A 20,693-nucleotide genomic window follows, 5' to 3' on the forward strand; every position below is an offset into this window, starting at 1 on the left:
TTTTTTTTCTTTTCTTTCTTTTTTTTTGGCCTTTGGTTAGTCTAAGGTGGTGTGGTTTGATTTCCCATTTTTACTAAAGAGCATTGAGCAGCCCAGGATGAGCGTGCTCCTGTAGCCAGGGGCCCAGGCTCCAGCATAGGCATTGCCTGTGATTCCCCCTTTTCCCAAATCCTTCGAGTTAGCAGATTAAGCCACATGGTGCGTATCTTTTGGAGAGGGACATGGAATCAAAGCAGAGGATTTCTTTCTCATCATCAGGGGCTTGAGGACATTTGGTTCAGAAAAGGATCAGAGAGACGTGGTACCCCTGGGTCTCCTCCGGGTTGGAGATTCACAGGGAGGCCAGGGGCTCTTGCCAGCCCACCTTGGAGCAGTAGCCAGAGGTCATCCTTGGGAGAGGGGCTTTCCCACTGAGTGCTGAATGACTCTACTCCTCTCAGCCCATCCCAGAGCAAGCAGTGTCCTCTGCCTTTAATGTAACCCCTTTCCATGGGTCTATCTGTAATTGATCTGAAGTGTGCAGTGGAAGTCATTTTAATAACTTATATATAGTAAAACTCATGTACAAATAAGCAGGCTGCTTTTCTTCTCCCAAAGGGGGTGGATGTCCTGGGGCAGAGGCAGAGGGGAGGCCACCACAGAAGCTGTTCACTCTAGGCACTTTGCAAAGTATTCTTTTTTCACCTAACTCATCTCATCATCATTGCTGGTAGAGTGGGGAAGATAAAAATATTTATCCTGCCTACAGAGTAGGAAAAAGGTCATGTAGTAAAGCTCAGGGTGTAGATGAGAGAACTTGGGAGGATAAAACAAAGCCAGTGTTTGGACTCCCCCAACTCCTGCCATTCTTTCTTGAGATAGAATCTCACTGTGTCCCCCAGGCTGGAGTACAGTGGCGCGATCTCAGCTCACTGCAACCTCTGCCTCCTAGGTTCAAGCAATTCTCACACCTCAGCCTCCTAAGTAGCCGGGATTACAGGCACTCACCACCACACCCAGCTAATTTTTTGTATTTTTAGTAGAGACAGGGTTTTGCCATGTTGCCCAGGCTGGTCTCGAACTCCTGAGCTCAGGTGATCTACCCTGCTCGGCCTTCCGAAGTGCTACAAAACAAAGCCTGCATTTGGACTCTCCCCACTCCTGCTGTTCTTAATGCTGGCTCTGTAGCAGGGCACCCTGAGGCTGCTACATGGAGTGAGTTCCTGCTCATTCCCCATCCCAGGGATTTGGCAGAACCCCACGCAGGCCATCGGGTGGAGCACTTGGCTCCTCATACAGCCTGTGGGCGCCTCTTCTCTAGGGGAGGCAGAGCAGTTAGGCTGAGGACTCGGAGACGGTCCAGGCAGCCTGCACGTCAGTCCAGGAGGGTGGCTGACGTCAGCTCTGAAGGATGATTGCTTTTTCTTGGCTGGCTAACAAAAGGAAAGTTACTATGACAGAGGACTTTCTGGGAGCCCTGCTGAACATGGAGAGGGGATCAGAGCAGAGCAAGGCCCTCACCCCAACCCTGGTAGTTAAGTGCAGGGCTAATGCCTTTCCCAACCTGTTCTGCAGGTTATAGAAACAGGAGGAAATTTTTCTTTCAAAAAACAAGAGGCAGAAAGAAATTTAGCTCTTTAGGTGAGCAGAGGTTAGAGTCCAGACTGGCTAGAGGTGAAGCTCCCTCCCCTGGATGCCAGCACTTCTCAGAAGACCCGGAGCCAGTGTTCCATCTCAGGGCTGAGCTCGCCATCTCAGGCCTGCCGCGTCTTATTGAAAATAAGGACAAGAGCTTCAATATACAGCTTTCCTCCAAAAGGCCCATCGTGAGGCCTGAGTGCCCCTGCCCAAGGTGGTAATCATTTCTAGGGCACACCTCCTGTTGAAAGGAAAAAGTAGAAGGCCCAAGGAGCCTGTAGCTCCGTGGGAATCATGATGAGAAATGCTTAGATGTACCCCAGTAAAGCAGCTCTTTCAACCAGCATGCCTAAGAAATCAGGGCACTCTTGATTGTTGAACTTTCTGGTTATCCAAGGACTGTCTGGTCCTGTGTTAGATGTAAGGAACTCTTCTCTCTCACCTCTGCAGCCATTTATGGTAGACAAATATAGGTTGATGCATATTTTTGGAAGTGAAGCTCTTGGACCAACAATTACACATCTTTCTTCTGAAAATTAGGCCATCATTTTCATTTGACAGAGGACATATAAAAGAGCAAAACTAAACATGTCTCCAAGAACTGAGCTGAGCAGAACCAAAAGGAAATGTTAGAGATGTTTTCTAAGTTCACCTGAGTAGAAAGCTCGAAGCTTAGAAGTCTCCTGGGTGGGAGGCGGAGGTTGCAGTGAGCCAAGACCGTGCCATTGCACTCCAGCCTGGGTGACAAGAGTCCATCTCAAAAAAAAAAAAAAGAGGTCTCGTAGGTGAATTGTCCCTGCTAAAGCTGAGTGATAGGTGCAGGGAGGTTCAGTGCACTGTCTTCTGCACTTTTGTGTGTTTGACATTCTCCAAGATACATTGTTTTAAGTCCATGGAAAACAGTATCTGTTTTGTAAAAGTAAAATAGAAATATAAAAAGCCAGAAATATTTCTGAAAGATTTGGGGCAGTTTTTGTTAGATAGAGATAATAATATAAGTCAGGAAGGTGCCTCTTAATCTCTCAGCCAACAAGGTAGGAAATTTGTACCTAGGTTAAGAAGTTGTCCTGCCCTTCAGCTCTTGTATATTGAATCATTCCATTACCCAACACCCAACATAGAGCCATTTTTTTTTTCACGTACATCCTCCAGGAACACATTTCTTTGTATATACACAACATAAGAATAGCTGACCAGCATATGAGAGATCTGCAAACATTTATTGCATCTTGCTTATATGCCAGACACTGATGATAGAAGCCATTGACTTTAAAGAGCTGACATCCTAGGGAGGGAGACAGACCTGTGCAGTGTGATTAGTAAAACAATGGAACTCTAATTAAGGCACACAGCCAGCCTGGAGAGAGGGTGCTGTGAATTCTGGCTTTGTAGATAGGGGAAGTATCTGCAAAGGTCTCCTGGTGGGACCTCGGGGATGAGTGGGAGGGTGGCTGGGAGTGCCCTTGTAGGCGGCTGCTGAGGGAAGCGCCCAGAGGCAGTGGCTGAGCCCGGGTGGTGATGCCAGGCCTGGTTTGCTGATTCTGGACCTAGTCAACTGTGCCAGGAACTAAAGTCGAAGAGTCTGGGCAGGAAAGACTTTGTGGGTCAGGCTAAGGAATTTGAACTTTATCTTGGGACCCATCATTAGTGATTCTAAGCAGGAGAGCAGTGTGTTCAGAATTACTCTGAATTCTGATTTTAAATAGTGGCTTGACCTCGTTTGTTTTTCTCTTCCTGTCCTCAAGCTTACTTGTCAGTTATGATATTTTTAGTTACAAGTCACAGAAAACTCAACTCAGTGGCTTGTACCCAACATGCATGAACCTTGAAGACATTGTGCTAAGTGAAATAAGCCAGTTATAAAAGGACAAACACTGCATAATTCCACTTCCATGTGGTATCTACAGGAGTCAAATTCATGCAGACAGAAAGTAGAATGGGGGTTGTCAGGGGCTGGAAGAGGGGGAGTAGGGTTGATGTTTAGTGAGTACGGAGTTTCAGCTTTACAAGATAAAGAGTTCTGGAGATGGATGGGTGATGGTTTTACCACAATGTGAATGTATTTAGCAACATTGAGCTGTATACCTAAAATCAAAAATATCCTCAAAATGGCTTAAACCAAATGGAAAATATTTCATAAGAAATATATAGAGAAGCTTTGGGACTGGTTAATTTAGGGTTCAACAGTTTCCAAAAGAAGCTAGGTGGCTATGCCTTCTCACTCTGCATCAGCCACTTCAGCCCCTTGCAAGACAACTGCCCCACTCCGAAATTACCTTGCAAAGCAACATCCAGGAAAAGAGACCATCCCTCTCTAAGTCCATTTTCAATTGCTTTTAACAGAATACCTGAAAAGGAATTTATTTCTTACAGTTTTGGAGGCTGAAAAGTCCAAGGTTGAAGGGCTGGATCTTGTGAGGGCCTTCCTGAGGGTGGGGACTTTCTGTGGAGTCCTGCGGTGGCACAGGGTAGCACATGGCATCACACAGTGGCAGGGCTGCACATGCCAGCTCAGCACCCTGTTCCTCTTGTTGTAAAACCACCAGAACTCATTATCCTATTAGTCCATGAATAGATTAATCCTTTCATGAGAGCAGAGCCCTCACACTCTAGTCACCTCTTCATAGCCCCACCTCTCAGTAATAGGGATTAAGTTTCAACATGAGTTTCAGAGCAGACAAATACCTAACCCATAGCACTCCCTGTGTCTCTTTAAGAACAAGAAACACTTCCAAAATCAGTGTTCAGCATCTTGGCATGAATGTCTAGCAGCCATTCCACATGCAGCCTGACTGGAGCCCCACTCCTGATGCCCCTTGCAGCTCTTCCCACCATCTCCTCACTCCCAGGCAACAGTGGCTCCTATTTCTCCAGACTTTTCCTTTACTCAGGCTAAAGGTGACCTTGGCGTCACCTTGGCCCCTGTCACACCCCACATCCATCGGCAGATTCTTTTCGCTCTGCCTTCCACATGTGCCCAGGCTCCGGCTACTTTTCACCACTGTGACTCAGCCTGAGCCACCACCATCTCCCACCTGGATTATTGTCATCGATTCCTATCTGGTCTCCCTGTTTCTGCCCTTGGTCACATATCCATTCAGTGAGCAAATATTGACCATGTACCTCACATGTGCCACGCATCGCTCTGGGTGCTCGCAGCTCTACAGTGAACAAAACAAAACCCCTGCCCTCCTGGAGCCTTCATTCTGTTCTCAAAACAGCAATCAGATCGTGTCCCTCCTTTGACCAGCATCCTCTCGTTCTTCCATCCCACTCAGAATAAAAGCCAGATTCCTTAGGAGACCTGCATGATGGTGCCTCTTTGTTCCTTGAGTAAGGACGAACGCACGCCCATCTCAGGGCTTTCACATTTGTTTTTCCTGCTCCCTAGAATCCTGTCCCCACCCCTGTAGCCTCAGGGCTTCCTCTTTCATTTTCTTCAAGTCTCTTGATGTGGAATTTGAAGGAAAGATGGCAATCAGTTGGCCTGAACAACTGGCAGTGGAGTGGCCATTTACAGAGAGGGAGCTTCCTGAGGGAGGGAGCTTGTGGGGGCAGGGCACCAGGAGTTGGGTTTTTGACTTGCTACACCTCCCATGCCGATTTAGACATTCAAGTGGGTCGTGCAGCACCTGTGGACGAATCTGCGGCTCTGAGTGACAGATTTAGGGGTCGCCAGTATATACGCAGGTTTACGCTGTGTCACAGGAAGCACGTGCACAGAAGAGCTGCATATTGCAGTGATTTCAGTTAGGGATACGAGGAGGAACCAGCAAAGGAGACTGAGGAAGAGCAGCCAGCGAGCTAGAGAAGAATCAGGAGATGCACTTCTCCAAAGCCCAGTGCAGGGACATGCAGAGAGGGAGTGAGGGAGTGCCTGCGGCAGGTGCTGCTGATAGCTCTCCCCGCCCAGCCTCAGCTGTCTCACTCCCAGATACAGACAGCCGTGCTCTTTGAGGAATGCGTCCAATATGCAGGGGTAATGGACCTTTCGTACCAACTTCAACTAGTTCATGTTCCTTGAATGCTGAGACATCATAAAAAATATAATTTGGTCTCTGTTCCTGGTTCCTGACATAGAGCTTCTAAAACCCTTGTAATTTCCTGAGCTGTAGGGGTTCAGGGGGCATCTTTTGTTCTAATATGGTGACTCTTGGTGGGGACCTGTCACCAGAAAGATCAAGCTATGATGAGAGGGTTGGACTTTCAGCCCCACCCTTCATCCTCCAGGGAGGGAAGGGGGCTGGAAATGGAGTTAGTAATTGATCATACCTACACGGTGAAACTCCATAAAAATCCCTAAAAGATGGCGTTCAGAGAACTTTTGATTTTGGCAAACACATCCACTTTCTGGGAGCATGGTGCACCCCAGCACAGTGGGGACAGACAGTCCTGTGCTCAGGACCCTCCCAGACCTCACCCTGTGTGCCTCTTCACCTGGCCGTTCACTTGTGTCTTTTATCATATCCTGGAATAAACTGGTAAACGTAAGTAAATGTTGCCCTGAGCTCTATGAGCCATTATGACAAATTATCAAATCTGAAGAGGGGCTTGTAGGAACCCTCCATTTGTAGCCCAGTCGGACAGCAGTTGTAGGCAACCTGCAGACTCTCTGCTTGCAATTGGTGTCTGAAGTTGCGGGGCAGTATCTGGACTGAGCTCGGAACTAGGGGGCCTTGTGCTCATCAGAGTAGGTCGTGTTCAAATTGAGTTAAATTGTAGAACACCCAGTTGGTGTCAACAGAGAACTGGACAGTTGCTTGGTGTGAAAAAGCTACACTTCTCTTCACAAACCACACTTCATGAGCCAGGGCCATTCCAGCAAACCTGCTTCTTTGACGCCAACTAATGAGGAAAACACTTTTTCCTGTTAAGCCTTGTATACTCCCAACACTTCTGACAGTAGCCACGAGTGTACCTTCGCTACTGGGGGAAGATACCTTCGCTACTTGAGTGGAGATTCCATTTCCCCCCCACTCTTCTCTCTTTAAAACTTCTGGGAAACCATCCGTCGTTTGGCCTCATCTGAAGCATAGGCAGCTCAGACAGTAAATCTCCCTCTTCCCGTTCACCTGTAGCACCTAAGGTAGTGCTTGGAGCTGCCTGTAGGATAGTGAATACACAGGCTCCAACATATGGGTGAGCACATTTGCTGTTGCCTGTGAGTGTGTGTGTCACATATCCTGAGCTTATGTTAAAAATCAGGGAAAGAGTAACTTCTCTCCACTTAGCAGTTTCTGTATTTTAATGCAGCCTGAATTCAAAGTAATAATGTTCTAAACTTATTAAACTGAGATTTTATGTGGGAGAGAATTTGGTCTCTGGGTGGGGGAAGGGTATAAGGCTGAGGGAAGCACATGCCGACTTTTGAGAATTACTAAAGTGAATGCTCCTTTTTTTACTTCAATTTTTCTGCAGGGGTCGGCACCAGGAATTATTATAGAAAGATCGGCTACAGATTACAAGGCCCGTACATGGTGAAGATGCTGAAATAATGGCCACACCAGTCCACCTTTCTGCAGTATCCTCCCTGGCAGAACACGGAGAATCAGGATTTCTTAAATACTCAACAGAGAGGCTGAGCAGAGCAAATAGGGGACTTCACCCTCATCCCGCAGCTGCAGAGACCTTCAAGGCCACGGCTGGTCATCTGCTGACCACACCCCAGATCCGTCCTCTCCTGTGTGCACCCAAAGAAAATCATTGCATTTTTGAGGCTTAAATCGTCTATCCAGTTTCTAAATTTTGCATGAGGCCTGCAGGTGGCCTATTTTGACTCAGACGGTGACAAAAGCAAATTAACTCATTTGGACACCATAACTCATGAAATAAAACTGCTTGTCATTCGAGGAGCAAACTTAGGAGTAGGTTATTTATATACCCTAGGGACAGAAAGTCAGGTTGAAACAGGAAAACCACCAGACTCTGATCTCAGGCCTCTAACGACGTACGCATTGGAGCGCAAGTTAGGAAAATGAGCTTTTGTTTTCATGGAAATCATTCTGATTACAGTGCCGATGTTTAGAAATAGCAGTGTGACCGGGAAAGAGGAATTGCAGTTGTGGGGGAGTGAGCTGGCAGCAGCCGGCCACCAGCCTCTCCCAGGCGGGAGTCCACCATCCGAGACGGCAATGACAAAGAGCTTCATTTCATGTTCTTTGTTGTCTCGACTTCCCACCCTCTTGGCAACTACAGAGCAGTGTGGGCAGCCACAAGTGTGGTCCCCAGAGAGCGTCTGGCTTTCCTGTTTGTCTATCCCGAGCGTCTGAGATTGTGTGCCCCTAAATCAAGATTTGCTTCCACAGAAGCCATTACTTGCATTTTTTTTTTTTTTTTTTTGATAGAGTCTCGCCCTGTCACCCAAGCTGGAGTGCAGTGGTGTGATCTCACTGCATCCTCAGCCTCCCAAGTAGCTGGGATTACAGGCACCCGCCACTGCACCTGGCTAATTTTTCTATTTTTAGTAGAGATGGGGTTTCACCATATTGGTCAGGCTGGTCTCAAACTCCTGACCTCAGGTGATCCATCCACCTCGGCCTCCCTAAATGCTGGGATTACAGGCATGAGCCACTGCACCCAGCCTTTAATTTTTTAAGGTGGATTTTGGTTGTTATAAATGGAGAAAGGTAAGAGTTCAAGTTCAACTTGTGTGAAAGCAAAACAATGGAAAACAGGATTGGCTTCTTCAAAGGCTCCTCTTGTAGAACTACCTTTTTGAGATTTCGAGGTAATCTACTTTGGAGACTGCCTGGAGAGGGTCAGTTCCTAAGTTAAGAGCATTGCTTAACCTTGGCTCCTGTGGCATTTTACAAAGGTTTAAAGGAATTGATTCCTCTGAAAGGGCCTGAAAATAAAAAGTCCTTAACATACAAAGAAGAGTCATGTGGTTTTTTTTTTTCTCTCCCTGTAAATGCAGTGACATTTGCCACGAATGTGCAGGTTTCAGTTTCCAACCTATGGCACTGTTCATTTCCTCCTGGGTGCTGTTTGCCATTTCATTAAACTGCTACGAGGCAAATGGCAGTGGCTTTGTTATGGGCTCACTGTGGAACTACCATGGCTTTCCATGAGTGTCGTTTAGGGACTTAGCTACTTCTCAATTATGCTTTTTTACCCTATAAAAATAAAACTAATAAAGCATACTCCCGCTGGCTGTCAGAGCTGCGTTGCTGGAGACAGAACCAGCCGCACAGCCCTGGAGCACAAAGTCTGCGGGCCTCAACCTTCTCATCTGTGCTAGGTGCCCAAATGGACACACATAACTTACAAGAAGGGCTTTTGTGAAATGGTAAAAAGGCCTGCACATGGAAAGTTCACTTCAAAAGATGACAATTTAGGGAATTTGAAACGAAATGACAGGAACTTGCACCTTTCTGATGGCTGTCAGCCTTTGCTCAGGATTCACGAGAATCCCTCTTTCTAGCTCATCCCTGGCCTTCCTTGCCGTATCTTGTGGCCTGTGCAAAATGGCAGCAGTTGGGGAGCTTCCCCCGGGTGTCAGGGCTCCTGCCTCCTCCCTCTGCCACCAGAAGCTTCCGCTTCTCTTGTGACTGCCAGGGCTTGTTCCGGCATGGATGGTGCTTGGCGCCTCCACTGTCCGGCTGGTCTGGCTGCTCTGAGGCCTGTGGGGCCACTTCATAAGAAAGCTCAGTTGGGCACGATCCTGCTGGCCTCGGTGTGAAACCATCACAGCTGCAGCCTGATCCCACCTGAACGGAAGGACTCCTTAGCAACCACCTCCAACCCAGAAAGCTCTGCATTTAGCTCCACTTCTGGGACATCACCTGAAGAGTTTTTTTTTTCTTCTTCTTTTTTTAATTCAAGTCATATCAAAAACAGACTAAAATAAATTTGAACAGAAAATGAGATTTTTAAAATACATTATCACCAAGCGAAAGGGCCTGGTAAAACTCATTGTTCCATTTGGGAACAAGCAAACCCCTTTTCCATTTTCCATCTCTGCAGACCCAAAAGTACCACAAAGACAACTCAAAAACCAACGCCTGTTCCCCTAAAACGTCTTTCAGATTGCAAATTTTCATTGCCAGTGCGTTTTTCGCTTTTTTGTTTTCAAGATTATCACATTGAAAAAAGGAAATCTTGTTCCTTTAGAACTCACAGACCCCTGAGTTTACAAAGAAAAAAAAAAAAAAAAAACAAGATCTGGCATCTGAAAACCTGGTTTCCTCATTAACCATGAAGCTTTGAGCAAGGCCCCTCCCTGTTTCTGAGCTACCATTTCCCTATTTGTAAACGTGTGTCGCTCGGGGCAAGCGTAGGAATCACATGTGGCATTTGAGAGACACTGCATAAACCAGGACATACACCGATAGTTGTTGCTGCCCCCAGTGAAGTGGCTTCTCTGCTGATGTGTAACCTTGGGCAAGTCAACCCTCCAAAGTTTCATCTGTAAAATGGGAGTGAGGTGTAGGCAGGGTTCTTAGAACAGGAAGCGTACTATAGAAGCACTAGCTCTGATTACTAATACCTAACAAGTGCAATCATCCGCCCATTTTTTTCTTCAATGAGGGAGCTTCTCTGCTGACAATAGAATTTCTGATTCTTTGCTACAATCTAAGTTTTTCTTAGAAGCCCATGTCAGAAGAATAGTATCTCTAATGCTCTAAGACCCTATCTCCTTCTCCTCTGGTCTATTTTATTCACACAAGTCTAGGGTTGCACATTGTCAAATCCATTCCTTGAGGGCCAAGATCCTAGCTGAGATTGCAACAGCAAAAAGCATTTTGAAATGCTGCTGTCTTTGGAGTGGCTTCCTGGAAAGGTGTCCAGTATCAGCACACATTGCCGACCCCTGTGTGAGCTGGTGGCTGTGTCCACCTAGGGAGTCTGGCAGCCATTTGTGGCAGGGGTTGGGACGGGGAGGGGACACCTTTCTATATATTGGAGTTGTGTACACCAGCAATACGTTTGTGTTTCGTTCTGTGAAGGCATTTCCAAAAATGATGTTTCAAGAAACCTATTTTAATGTAGACAAATCCATGCCTGTGAAAAAGTTGCCACTCGGCTGCTTTTCTCTATCCTGCCTTCATTGCCGTTACCCAGATGTGCAGCTTTATCTCCTTTGTCTCTACACGCCTGATTCCCACCTTGTCCACCTGGAAAATTTCTCATCATTCAGGGGAACAAACGACTATTTGTTGAGCCTCCACCAGGCCCTGGACTCTGCCTCAGGTCCTTTCACCTTCTTCGTCTTGGGAAATCCCTCCAACCCCCGCCGTCCTCAAGGTTAATAAGGTAAGGTGAAGAGTCTCCACTACTTTTTTTTTTGTTTTTGAAACAGGATCTCACTCTGTTGTCCAGGCTGGAGTGCAGTGGTGTAGTCATGGCTCACTGTAGCCGTGCAAACTCCCAGGCCCAAGCACTCCTCCCATTTCAGTCTCTCAAGTAGCTGGGACTACAGGCATGCACCACTACACCCAGCTAATTTTTGTATTTTTTATAGAGGCGGGAGGGGTCTCGCCGTGTTGCCCAGGCTGGTCTTGAACTCCTGGGCTCAAGCGATCCTTCCTCCTCAGCCTCCCAAAGTGTTGGGATTACAGGCGTGAGCCACTGCGTCTGACCTTGTCTCCATTACTTAAGTAAGGAAGGCAGGCTGGTGTCTTCACCTCTGAGCCTGGCATCACAGGAAGCCACTGTGGCACCCAGGTGCAGTCACAGTGCCATCCCCCAAATGTCTGGGGATCGCGTATACTATACTCTGAATGGGACCCTGGCGTGGCCCAGTGCAGCGGCCCTGGTCTCAGCCACTAAATACTAAGATGCAGGCTTCGAGACTGAGCCAGTGACTCAGCCCTCCCCACCCCACCCAGCCCCACTCTTCCTCTTTTAGAGGAAAGCGTTGCCAGTCAGCTTATGTTAGACCTGGGCACCGAGCCTGTGCCTTCAGATGTGAATTTCACCCTCACGGCAGCCTGTGAGAGAAGCCCTATTATCAGCATCCCAGCAGTTCCAACTGGCAGGAGTGGAAGTGGATGATTTCCTTAAGAGATAATGCAAAGTACAGAAAGAGTCTACTCTTTTCATTTAAATGAAAATAGCGCTTGGGGGCTCTAAAAATTATATATGCTCATTATAACAAATGGAAATGAGACAGAAAAGCACAAAATAACCTGAAATCCCACCATCAGTGCCAGCCGTGGCTAACGTTGTGATGAATGTCCTTCCAGCCACCTCTCTGTACACACACACACAGACACACACAGACACACAATCAGTTTTACATAAAAGAGTCATATTGTACATGTTGCTTCTTTTTTACTCTACAAGATGTAAAGTAAGCATCTTTCCATTTCAATATGGATCTACTTGAATTTTTTTTTTTTTTTTTTTTTTTTTTTGCTTTTGAGACAAGGTCTCCCTCTGTCACCCAAGCTGGAGTGCAGTGGTACTATCTCGGCTCACTGCAACCTCCAACTTTTGGGTTCATATGATCCTCCTGCCTCAGCCTCCCAAGTAGCTGGAACTACAGGTGCACACCATCACACCCAGCTGATTTATTTTTTTGTAGAGCCAAGGTCTCCCTGTGTTGCCCATGCTGGTTCTCAAACCCCTGGCTCAAGCTACTCTATCCTTTGCAGTGAGTACCTAGTGGTCCCCTGTCTGCAGGTGCACGGTTGATTTCAGCGGGCCTTTCTTTTTTTTTTTTTTTTTTTTGAGATGGAGTCTCGCTCTGCCGCCCAGGCTGGAGTGCAGTGGCCGGATCTCAGCTCACTGCAGGCTCCTTCAGTGGGCCTTTCTAATCTCACACTCTCATCATCACAGTACCTAGAAGCACCAATCTGTTGACTCAATACCAAGATTTACTTCTTTATTTTCTACAAACACTCACTCATTCATGGCTGGCCCCCTTTGTGCCCCCACCCCCCGCCACTTTGGTTGTCCTGCCACCAAGCCTTTCAGTCCTTCACTCACAATGGGGAAGGCCTCCCTGGCTGGCGTGTGGCCTTTCTCATCCAGAGGGCAGCAGCACATTCCATCAAGAACAAGTCCCATCACACGAAATGTCAAGATGCCTGCTCACTGGAAGGCACTGGAGCGTGACACCCTTTACTGAAGTGAGAGGTGACTGTACCTTATCTTTTTTCCCCTGATGTAAGGGACTGCGTCAAGTCAGATCCCTGCACCAGCTGTAGCCCTGCAGAGATGCTCGTCATCTTGTCTGCAAGGCTAGAAAATGTGACCACCAGAGAGACTTGACGGTACCTGCTGTCACCATCAGGGCAGGCAGCAGAGGGGCTCTCAGCGCTTGGACCCCCCCGCAAAAAGAATGGCAGGACATGCAGATGCCTGGGTGCCAGGCTTGCTTCCGCCTCTGTCCAGCTCTGCAGGGACAGGGTCTGGGTCACCATATATCTAGGGTGCTGAGGCAGCAAGCAAAGATCACCTGCATCTACCTGAAGGAAAGAAAGTACAGGAACATTTTGGCGAGAGGAAGAAAGGGAAGTAATGTGTTGAGCAGTCATGCCTGGTATTGCCCCACAGTGGTCCTCTGAGGGTGGAATTAAGGTCCCCATTTTACAAATGAGAAACTCAGGCTCAAAACAGCTCAGTAAATTAACCAAGGCCACAGAGCTAGTCAGAGAAATGAGTGTGAAGATGACAGACTGGCCCAATACAGTGGCTCGTGCCTGTAATCCCTGCAATTTGATTCTCTATAAAAAATTAGCCAGGTGTAGTGGTGCACACCTACAGTTCTACCTGCTACAGAGGCTGAGGCAGGAGGATCGCTTGAGCCCAGGCGTTGGAGGCTGCAGTGAGCCATGATTGTGCCACTGTACTCCAGCCTGGGTGACAGCAAGACACTGTCTCAAAAAAAAAAACAACAACAACAACAACAACAACAACAACAAAAAAAAAAACACACACACACACACAACAAATTGACATTTGCAGACTTGCAGAGATTCATACTTACGAGCAGTGGTTCCTCTAGAATTTCTAAAACAAAGTTTCTGGCTGGCAGTTGGGTTGAAGAAGGGTTTATCTTGAAGCTACGTGGCCTGGCAGACATCGTTTGCCCCCCACCCCCTGTTCCAGGCCACTTCTTAGCACAACAACTGCCAATGGGCTCTTGAAAGACCCCCTTGATTGAAATATACAGACAACAGATACATCCAAATAAAAACTGGTAAATAGGGACAATATGGAAAGAATGAACTAGTAGCAGGAAATCAATCTGCTTAAATAGAAAATTGAAACTAAGTAACTCTGGGAGTTACTGTTACAGAAAAGAATGGAAGTTTCTGGGTTAAAATGGAGGATGGAACACACACACCTAGTATTGCTTCCACCTGGAGCTAGATGTGTGCATTCCATCCTCCCTTTTAACTGATGTTAAAGAGAGGTGAGGGCCTAGCACGGTGACTCACAGTGACTCCCTACACTTGGGGAAGCCAAGATGGGAGGATTGCTTGAACCCAGGAGTTTGAGACCAGCCTGGGCAACATAGCAAGACCCTATCGCTACAAAAAGTTTTTAAAAATCAGACAGGTTCACACCTGGCTGTGATGGCACACACCTGTAGTCCCAGTGATTTGGGAGAGGTTGAGGCAGGAGAACCACTGGAGCCCAGAAGTTTGAGGCTGCAGTGAGCTATGATTGAGCCACTGCATTCCAACCTGGGTGACAATGTGAGATCTGTCACCAAAACAAAACAAACAAACAAAAAAAAGACTAAGTTTGCCTGATGCTTACAGATGTGGAAAAAGAGACAAGTGAGCCATGCAGGAGAGGAAGCCAGAATGGGGTGTCTAGGGTTTGTCCAAAAGGCCTTGACAGAGGGGCAGAGAGGTCCCAGCACAGAGAAACTGAAAGTCCCCTCTTACCCCACATCCCTAGGGCTGCAGAGGAATAAGTGGCCAAGACTACAGGTGGGAGCAGTCTCCTTCCCCACTCAACCCTGTGGGGACCCAGTGGGCACAGAGCCAATGTAGGCTCATAAGGCCCCTGCCTCCCTTATTTCACCTCTGCCCCCAGCACCCCAGCCCTTCCTCCTCCAGGAAATAGGGAAGAAGTGCTGGTGCCCCTGTGGCAGGCCCTCCCTGGAAGAATGGAAGTTCCACCCTGGAAATGTGGATGTCATATGGCCTGGGCCATTCTCATTGTTGAACTGAGGTCGTGTTGAGAGGCTCAGAGAGAAGGAAGGACACCTGTTACCTAAGACAAGTCATAAAAGTCAGGGTAGGCTGAGGTTTTCATCCCAGGGCTGGGGAAAGAAAATAATAGTTGGCCTTTGAGAACCTCCCATCAGCTGGGCTTGTTCAAATAACAGCAACATTCTGATTGTGTTCCCAGCTCAGTCTGTTCAATTAGCAGGCACGTGGACAACACTGGATTTCCATTTTAAATTGAAACAAAACAAAACAAAACAAATATTTAATGATCGCTTTTGTTTTAATAAGTTATTACCCCCTTGGAAAACAGAAACTTTTTCTTCTGTACCAAGATGTCGGCGCCACAGGTGGAGTTTGACCTTTCTCTGGAACTAAAGGATTTAGCCTTGATTTTTCTGCCTGGGATTATTTACAGGGTGAGGCCGTTTTCAGCCACAGGTGAGTTTATAGTGAAATGAAACCCATAGTGTCAGTACTCTGGGGTTAAGATTAGAGATCCTTTCTGTATTTGGAGTTTAAAGTGTCACTTTTCAGAGAATTTGACATTTCAGATTATTTGACAGATCAGCTGTGATTCCAACCTAAAACAGGCAGTTGATTTTTAAACTTAGGATTTTAAATGGAAAGATGTGAGAGAATTTGAATAAATTTGCAAACAATGCTAGAATGTTTAAGAAATCTTGAGATTTGCTATATTTAAATTTTTAATGTGTTAGATTTGTAAGACTTTTGTAAAGTTACTTGGGGCTGGGCACCGTAGCTCACACCTGTAATCCCACACTTGAGGAGGTCAAGGAGGGCAGATCATTTGAGCTTAGGAGTTCAAGACCAGCCTGGGCAACATGGTGAAACCGTATCTCTGCAAAAAATACAAAATGTAGCTGGGTGTGGTGGCGTGCACCTGTAGTCCCGGCTACTCAGGAAGCTGAGGTGGGAGGATAGCTTGAGCCCAGCAGGAGGTTGAGGCTGCTGTGAGCCATGATCATGCCACTGCACTTCAGCCTAGATGACAGAATGAGACCCTGTCTCAGGAAGAAAAAAAAAAAATTACTTGGAAGGGTTTTTGCTTGCTGAAGTCATAAATTGCCTAGTCGGGCACTTAAAGTACATAAAAAGAAAATAAAGATATTGAATTTATATAAATTTATTAATGTGGTTTTAAAACATTGAAGAAAATTTTATTTTTAAAAGCTTTTTTTAAAAAAAAAAAAATATATATATATATATATGTATATATATAATAGAGACAGGGTCTCACCATGTTGCCCAGGCTGGTGTCAAATTCTTGGCCTCAAATGATCCTCCCACCTCGGCCTCCCAAAGTGCTGGGATGACAGGCGTGAACCACCACACCCGAACTCAAAAAATCTTAACCGACTTGAAAATAGGACTGATTTGGAAGATGCATGCTTAACTCACACCAGGCATGGAGAAGGGCAGTGAATCACACATGGCACATCCTGAAATCTCAATCCTCTTGTCACTCATGGACTCTGGAAGTTGCACAGCAAGTTCAGCCACATTCTGTAACTGTGTGAGCTGGTTCATTGACTCTATTCATTTATCACCAAGAATCCACGATAGTAGGGAAATCCACAGAGTGCTAGTGGAGCCTGCTCAGTCAGAAGAATCCAGGAAACTTCCTAGGGGAAGGGCTGTGACGGATGAGTGGGAGTGGAACAGGGGAGCAGGCATGGAAAGAGAATTTCAGGCAGAGTAGCAGGGAGGCCCCAGCCTGGGAAGGTGTCTCAACATCAGGTTGGAAAGACCAGTTCTAGAAAGAAATAGGCTAAATAAGAGTGAAGTCAAGTCAGGCACAGTGACTCATGCTTGTAATCCAAAACTTTAGCAGGCTGACACAGGAGGATTGCTTGAGCCCAGGAATTCCAGATTAGCCTGGCCAACATAGCAAGACCCTGTGTCTACAAAAAATTTTAAAATTAGCTGGGTGTGGTGGTACATGCCTTCAGTCCCAGCTACTTGGGAGGCTGAGGCAGGAGGATCACTTGAGCTTGGGAGGTTGAGGCAGTGAGCTGTGATTGCACCACTGCACCCCAGCCTGGGCAACAGAGCAAGACCCTATCTCAAAAAAAAAAAAAAAAAAAAAAAGAGTGAAGGCAAGAGAACATCTGAGAACTCAGTATCAGGATTCAAACTATAGCAGCAAGTGGACTGGAAGGGTGGGGGAGTGGGGAACAGCAACAAACGCAATATCCTTTAAACAAAGATAGTATCCCACAGTGACACAGTGGCATAAAGAGGTAGGGTCCTGGGACTCTCCTCCTGTGAGCTGCCCCAGGCCTGGGACCTCACCTGTTCTTGTGTTCCCAGAGCCTGGCACCCAGAAGGTGTTCCATAAATCTTTGTTGGAAGAATGACAAGAAGGGAAGGATCGGAAGAAAATGTCTAAGATGGGGGAACTATTGGAATGAAGTTGAGAGACACTGATTCAGCACATACTGTGGTTCAACTGATGTTTTCTTTTCCTTTTTCTTTTTTTGAGACAGAGTCTTGCACTGTCACCAGGGCTAGAGTGCAATGGCACGATTTCGGCTCACTGCAACCTCCACTTCCGCCTCCTGGGTTCACGTGATTCTCCTGCCTCAGCCTCCTGAGTAGCTGGGATTACAGGTGCACACCACCACACCTGGCTAATTTTTTGTATTTTTAGTAGAGATGGGGTTTCACTATGCTGGCCAGACTGGTCTTGAACTTCTGACCTTGTGATCTGCCCTCCTCGGCCTCCCAAAGTTCTGGGATTACAGGCGTGAGCCGCCACGCCCGGCATGTTGTTTTCTTGTGTGTTGTTTCTCTTTATGATTTATCCTGCCCAACACAAAAGTAAGCAAAGCAGCTTCATATTGTCTAACTTGCTTTTAATATTTTACTTGAAATGTCATAACTAGAAAGTTTTCTGTGCTTTAAAATGTCAATATCGACCTCCTGCTTCACCCTCCAGGTCTTGTTCCCAGTGCTTATTCTCCTGGGCCCCTTTGCCCAGGGGTGTGACGGCGCCTCCCTCCCTTTGGCTTGTATAACATTACGCACTCCAGCCTCCCTCCCCGTCTCCCCTTCCTACATAGACACACTCCACTCTGAGTTGTGACAACCGTATCCCCTCTGCATGGGCACCAGTCACCCATTTCCACTTGCGCTGTTGACATTTCTGCTGTCATGTCCCACTGTTGCCTCAAAGTCATCTAAAATTAAACTCCTCTCCCTCCACCCCCACAAAACCACTGCCCTTCTTGACTTGGACCACTGTTAATGGCATCAGCATCCTCCTAACCACCCAGACTCCAAGCTTTTAGTTACTTTGGACTTTGCTCCCTTCCTCACCCTGCATATGTAGCTAATTACTAAGCTCTTTCCTCAATTTTTCTCTAGCATTCATCTGAGTTTTCACTGCCTTGATCACTTTGACACACAATAGTCAAAATATTTAGAGGTACACAGTGATGCTTCCATACGTACAATGTAAGTGATCAGATGAGGGTAATTAGCATATTCATCATCCCAAACATCTATCATTTCTTTGTGTTGGGAGTGTTGAATATCCTCCTCCTAGCTACTTCAAACTATATATTATTGTTAACTAAGTCATCCCACAGTGCTACAGAACAATACGCCATTCCTCCTATCTAGCTGGATTCTGTATGCTTTAACAAATATCTCCCTGCTCTTCCTAACTGATCTGTCTGCCTCTATTTTCTCCCTCCTTTAATCCGACTTGTCAGATTAACCTTCCTGTAACAATCATAAAAGCAACAAGAGCTAGCATTTATCAAAACTTGCTACGAGCCAGTTCTAAGAGCTCTACATATAGGCATATGTTCAAAACTCACATCAATCTCATCGTGTTACTTTTTTTTTTTTTTTTTTGAGACAAAGGCTTGCTCTGTCACCTAGGCTAGAGTGCGGTGGTACAATCCCAGCTCACTGCAACCTCCGCCTCCCCAGTTCAAGTGATTCTCCTGCCTCAGCCTCCCGAGTCTCTGGGATTACAGGAGCACGCCACCACGCCTGGCTAATTTTTATATTTTCAGTAAAGACGGGGTTTCCCCATGTTGGCCAGGCTGGTCTCAAACTCGTGACCTCAAGCGATCCGCCTGCCTTGGCCTCCCAAAGTGCTGGGATTACAAGCCTGAGACACCACGCCTGGCCTACTCTTATTTTATAGATAAGAAAACGTGAGGTACAGATAGGTTAAGTAGCTTGCTCAACAACACACAGCTAGGATGTGGCATCGGAGGATGACCCAGGAGGTCTGCATTGCCTACAAAATGAACTGCATCTTCCCATGTCCCCACCTCCCTCTCTCTGCTCAGCTACACTGAGGTCAGCAAGATGCCCAGTGCACGCCTCTTCTGTGCCCCAAAACACAACTCAGTTACCCCCTTCCCACCTCCCTTCCGGGGCCATCTGAGCTCACCATGGTCTTGTGAGCATTGCCGACGCTACCCCTTAGCACCACAGGGGTACCTGTTTTTGGGGGGGTGTATGTGCTGACATAGGACATGGACTTGATGGGACTATTTCGGCATGGAAGACGTTTTAAGGTGGCAGGATCCAAACAGTCATATCAAAATGTAAATGCACTACTGCCTTTTAGGTTTTATTTTATGTTTAATTGGCATAAAATGTCCATAATAGACTTCCTTAACCCTCACCCTATCCCTCAAGTGCTCTCAGCCCCGCAGATGCTCAGGGGATAGAGGAGCAGTCTGTGTTGCGCATCGCTTGATCTTTTCTTTCTCTATTCTGGTTTTTCAACTAGGATATGCATCCATGTGGGACAAAATTCTGAAGGGACAAAGGGTATATCATGAAAAATAAGTCTCCTTTATACCCATCCCCTGCCACCCAGCCCCTCCCAAAGGCAACCACTCATGTTTTCAGAGCGTACATATCCAGTGAATGTCAGGCATATCAGTACAGATGCCTGATACTTTTAAAGGTGAAAGTGCACTCGTGTTTTGTGACATGATGATGATCGAGACACAAATATTAAAAAGTATCCTGATGTTAACATGGCGACATTGACGTGTCCTGCGCTTCCCCTCCAGCTCTTTGTAAAAGGGATGAAGTCTTACACATCCTGTGCCTCTGCTCTCCAATCTCTCCATGCCCCCCGGGCCCAGTACTGGTCCAGGGTCTGGGCTCAGAGCAGACACTCAATGATATGATTTGAAGAAAGCTCAGACAAAACCCTGGTCTAGAATGAGGGCAGGAACCAAGTGAGTGGTGGAGAGGGAAGAGCTGGGAGTAGAGAGGGGAGACATGGAGTGAGCCCAGGAGGGAAAAGTGGAAGCAATGGGGAAGAGGGAATGGCAATGCTTACCTGGCACTCTCCTCCCCTATCCACCAAGGCACTGATCAGCCCTTGACAGCCCACTGTGGGGAAAGTCCCCAATCCACCTGCTGCTGGGGTACCCATTCATCCAAGCCTGACCACCCGAGGCCAAGGGGCTGCAGCTTAGCTCACTTTCCCTGTGGTTTATTCACTTTACAGAATTAGACTCAGCTCGACTTACCAGGCCCGGGTCTCTAACCGTCCTTACCATCCCTGAGAGAAAATTGCTTCTCTGATGACTCACAGGGAAGGAGCCATAAAGCACTGAATCACCGATGCCCCCTCCTACCCCGCTTAGTAGTTTCAGCTTGTGTTTTCCCTTCCAGAGACAATTTTGGATCTGTTTCTGTGGCCGTGGCCCCATACGATGGCTGCCGGCTAAACCGAAGTTAGCAGTAACCTTTTCCCCAACTCATTGTTTACCTGAGACTGGCTGTCACTGATAAATGCCTTGCCTTGCCTGGCTACTAACCACGGTGAAAAAGAAAAGAAAATCAGATCAACAAGAGAACAGATTTGTGCTTGGCTGAAGCCCACGCTGTTTCCAAATGATAAGAAGTTCATGCCCCTGACTGAGGCTGTGAGGAAAC

At 46.9% G+C, this 20,693-nt stretch overlaps 1 protein-coding gene across 3 annotated transcripts in view; it reads left to right on the top strand.

Moving 5' to 3' along the window:
• Nucleotides 1-8,490, top strand: part of ELP3 (elongator acetyltransferase complex subunit 3) — a 104,317-nt gene extending 95,827 nt beyond the window's left edge. For all 3 annotated transcript variants that reach the window (XM_005562939.5, XM_005562938.5, XM_074000571.1), the window contains one exon: nucleotides 7,036-8,490. In XM_005562939.5, coding sequence (XP_005562996.1) covers nucleotides 7,036-7,112 — 77 coding nt within the window. In that variant the 3' untranslated portion in view covers nucleotides 7,113-8,490. The remainder of the gene's footprint in view (nucleotides 1-7,035) is intronic.
• Nucleotides 8,491-20,693: the final 12,203 nt, after the last annotated feature.

The sequence above is a fragment of the Macaca fascicularis genome, chromosome 8 (assembly GCF_037993035.2).
Source record: "Macaca fascicularis isolate 582-1 chromosome 8, T2T-MFA8v1.1".
NCBI classification, from domain to species: domain Eukaryota; kingdom Metazoa; phylum Chordata; class Mammalia; order Primates; family Cercopithecidae; genus Macaca; species Macaca fascicularis.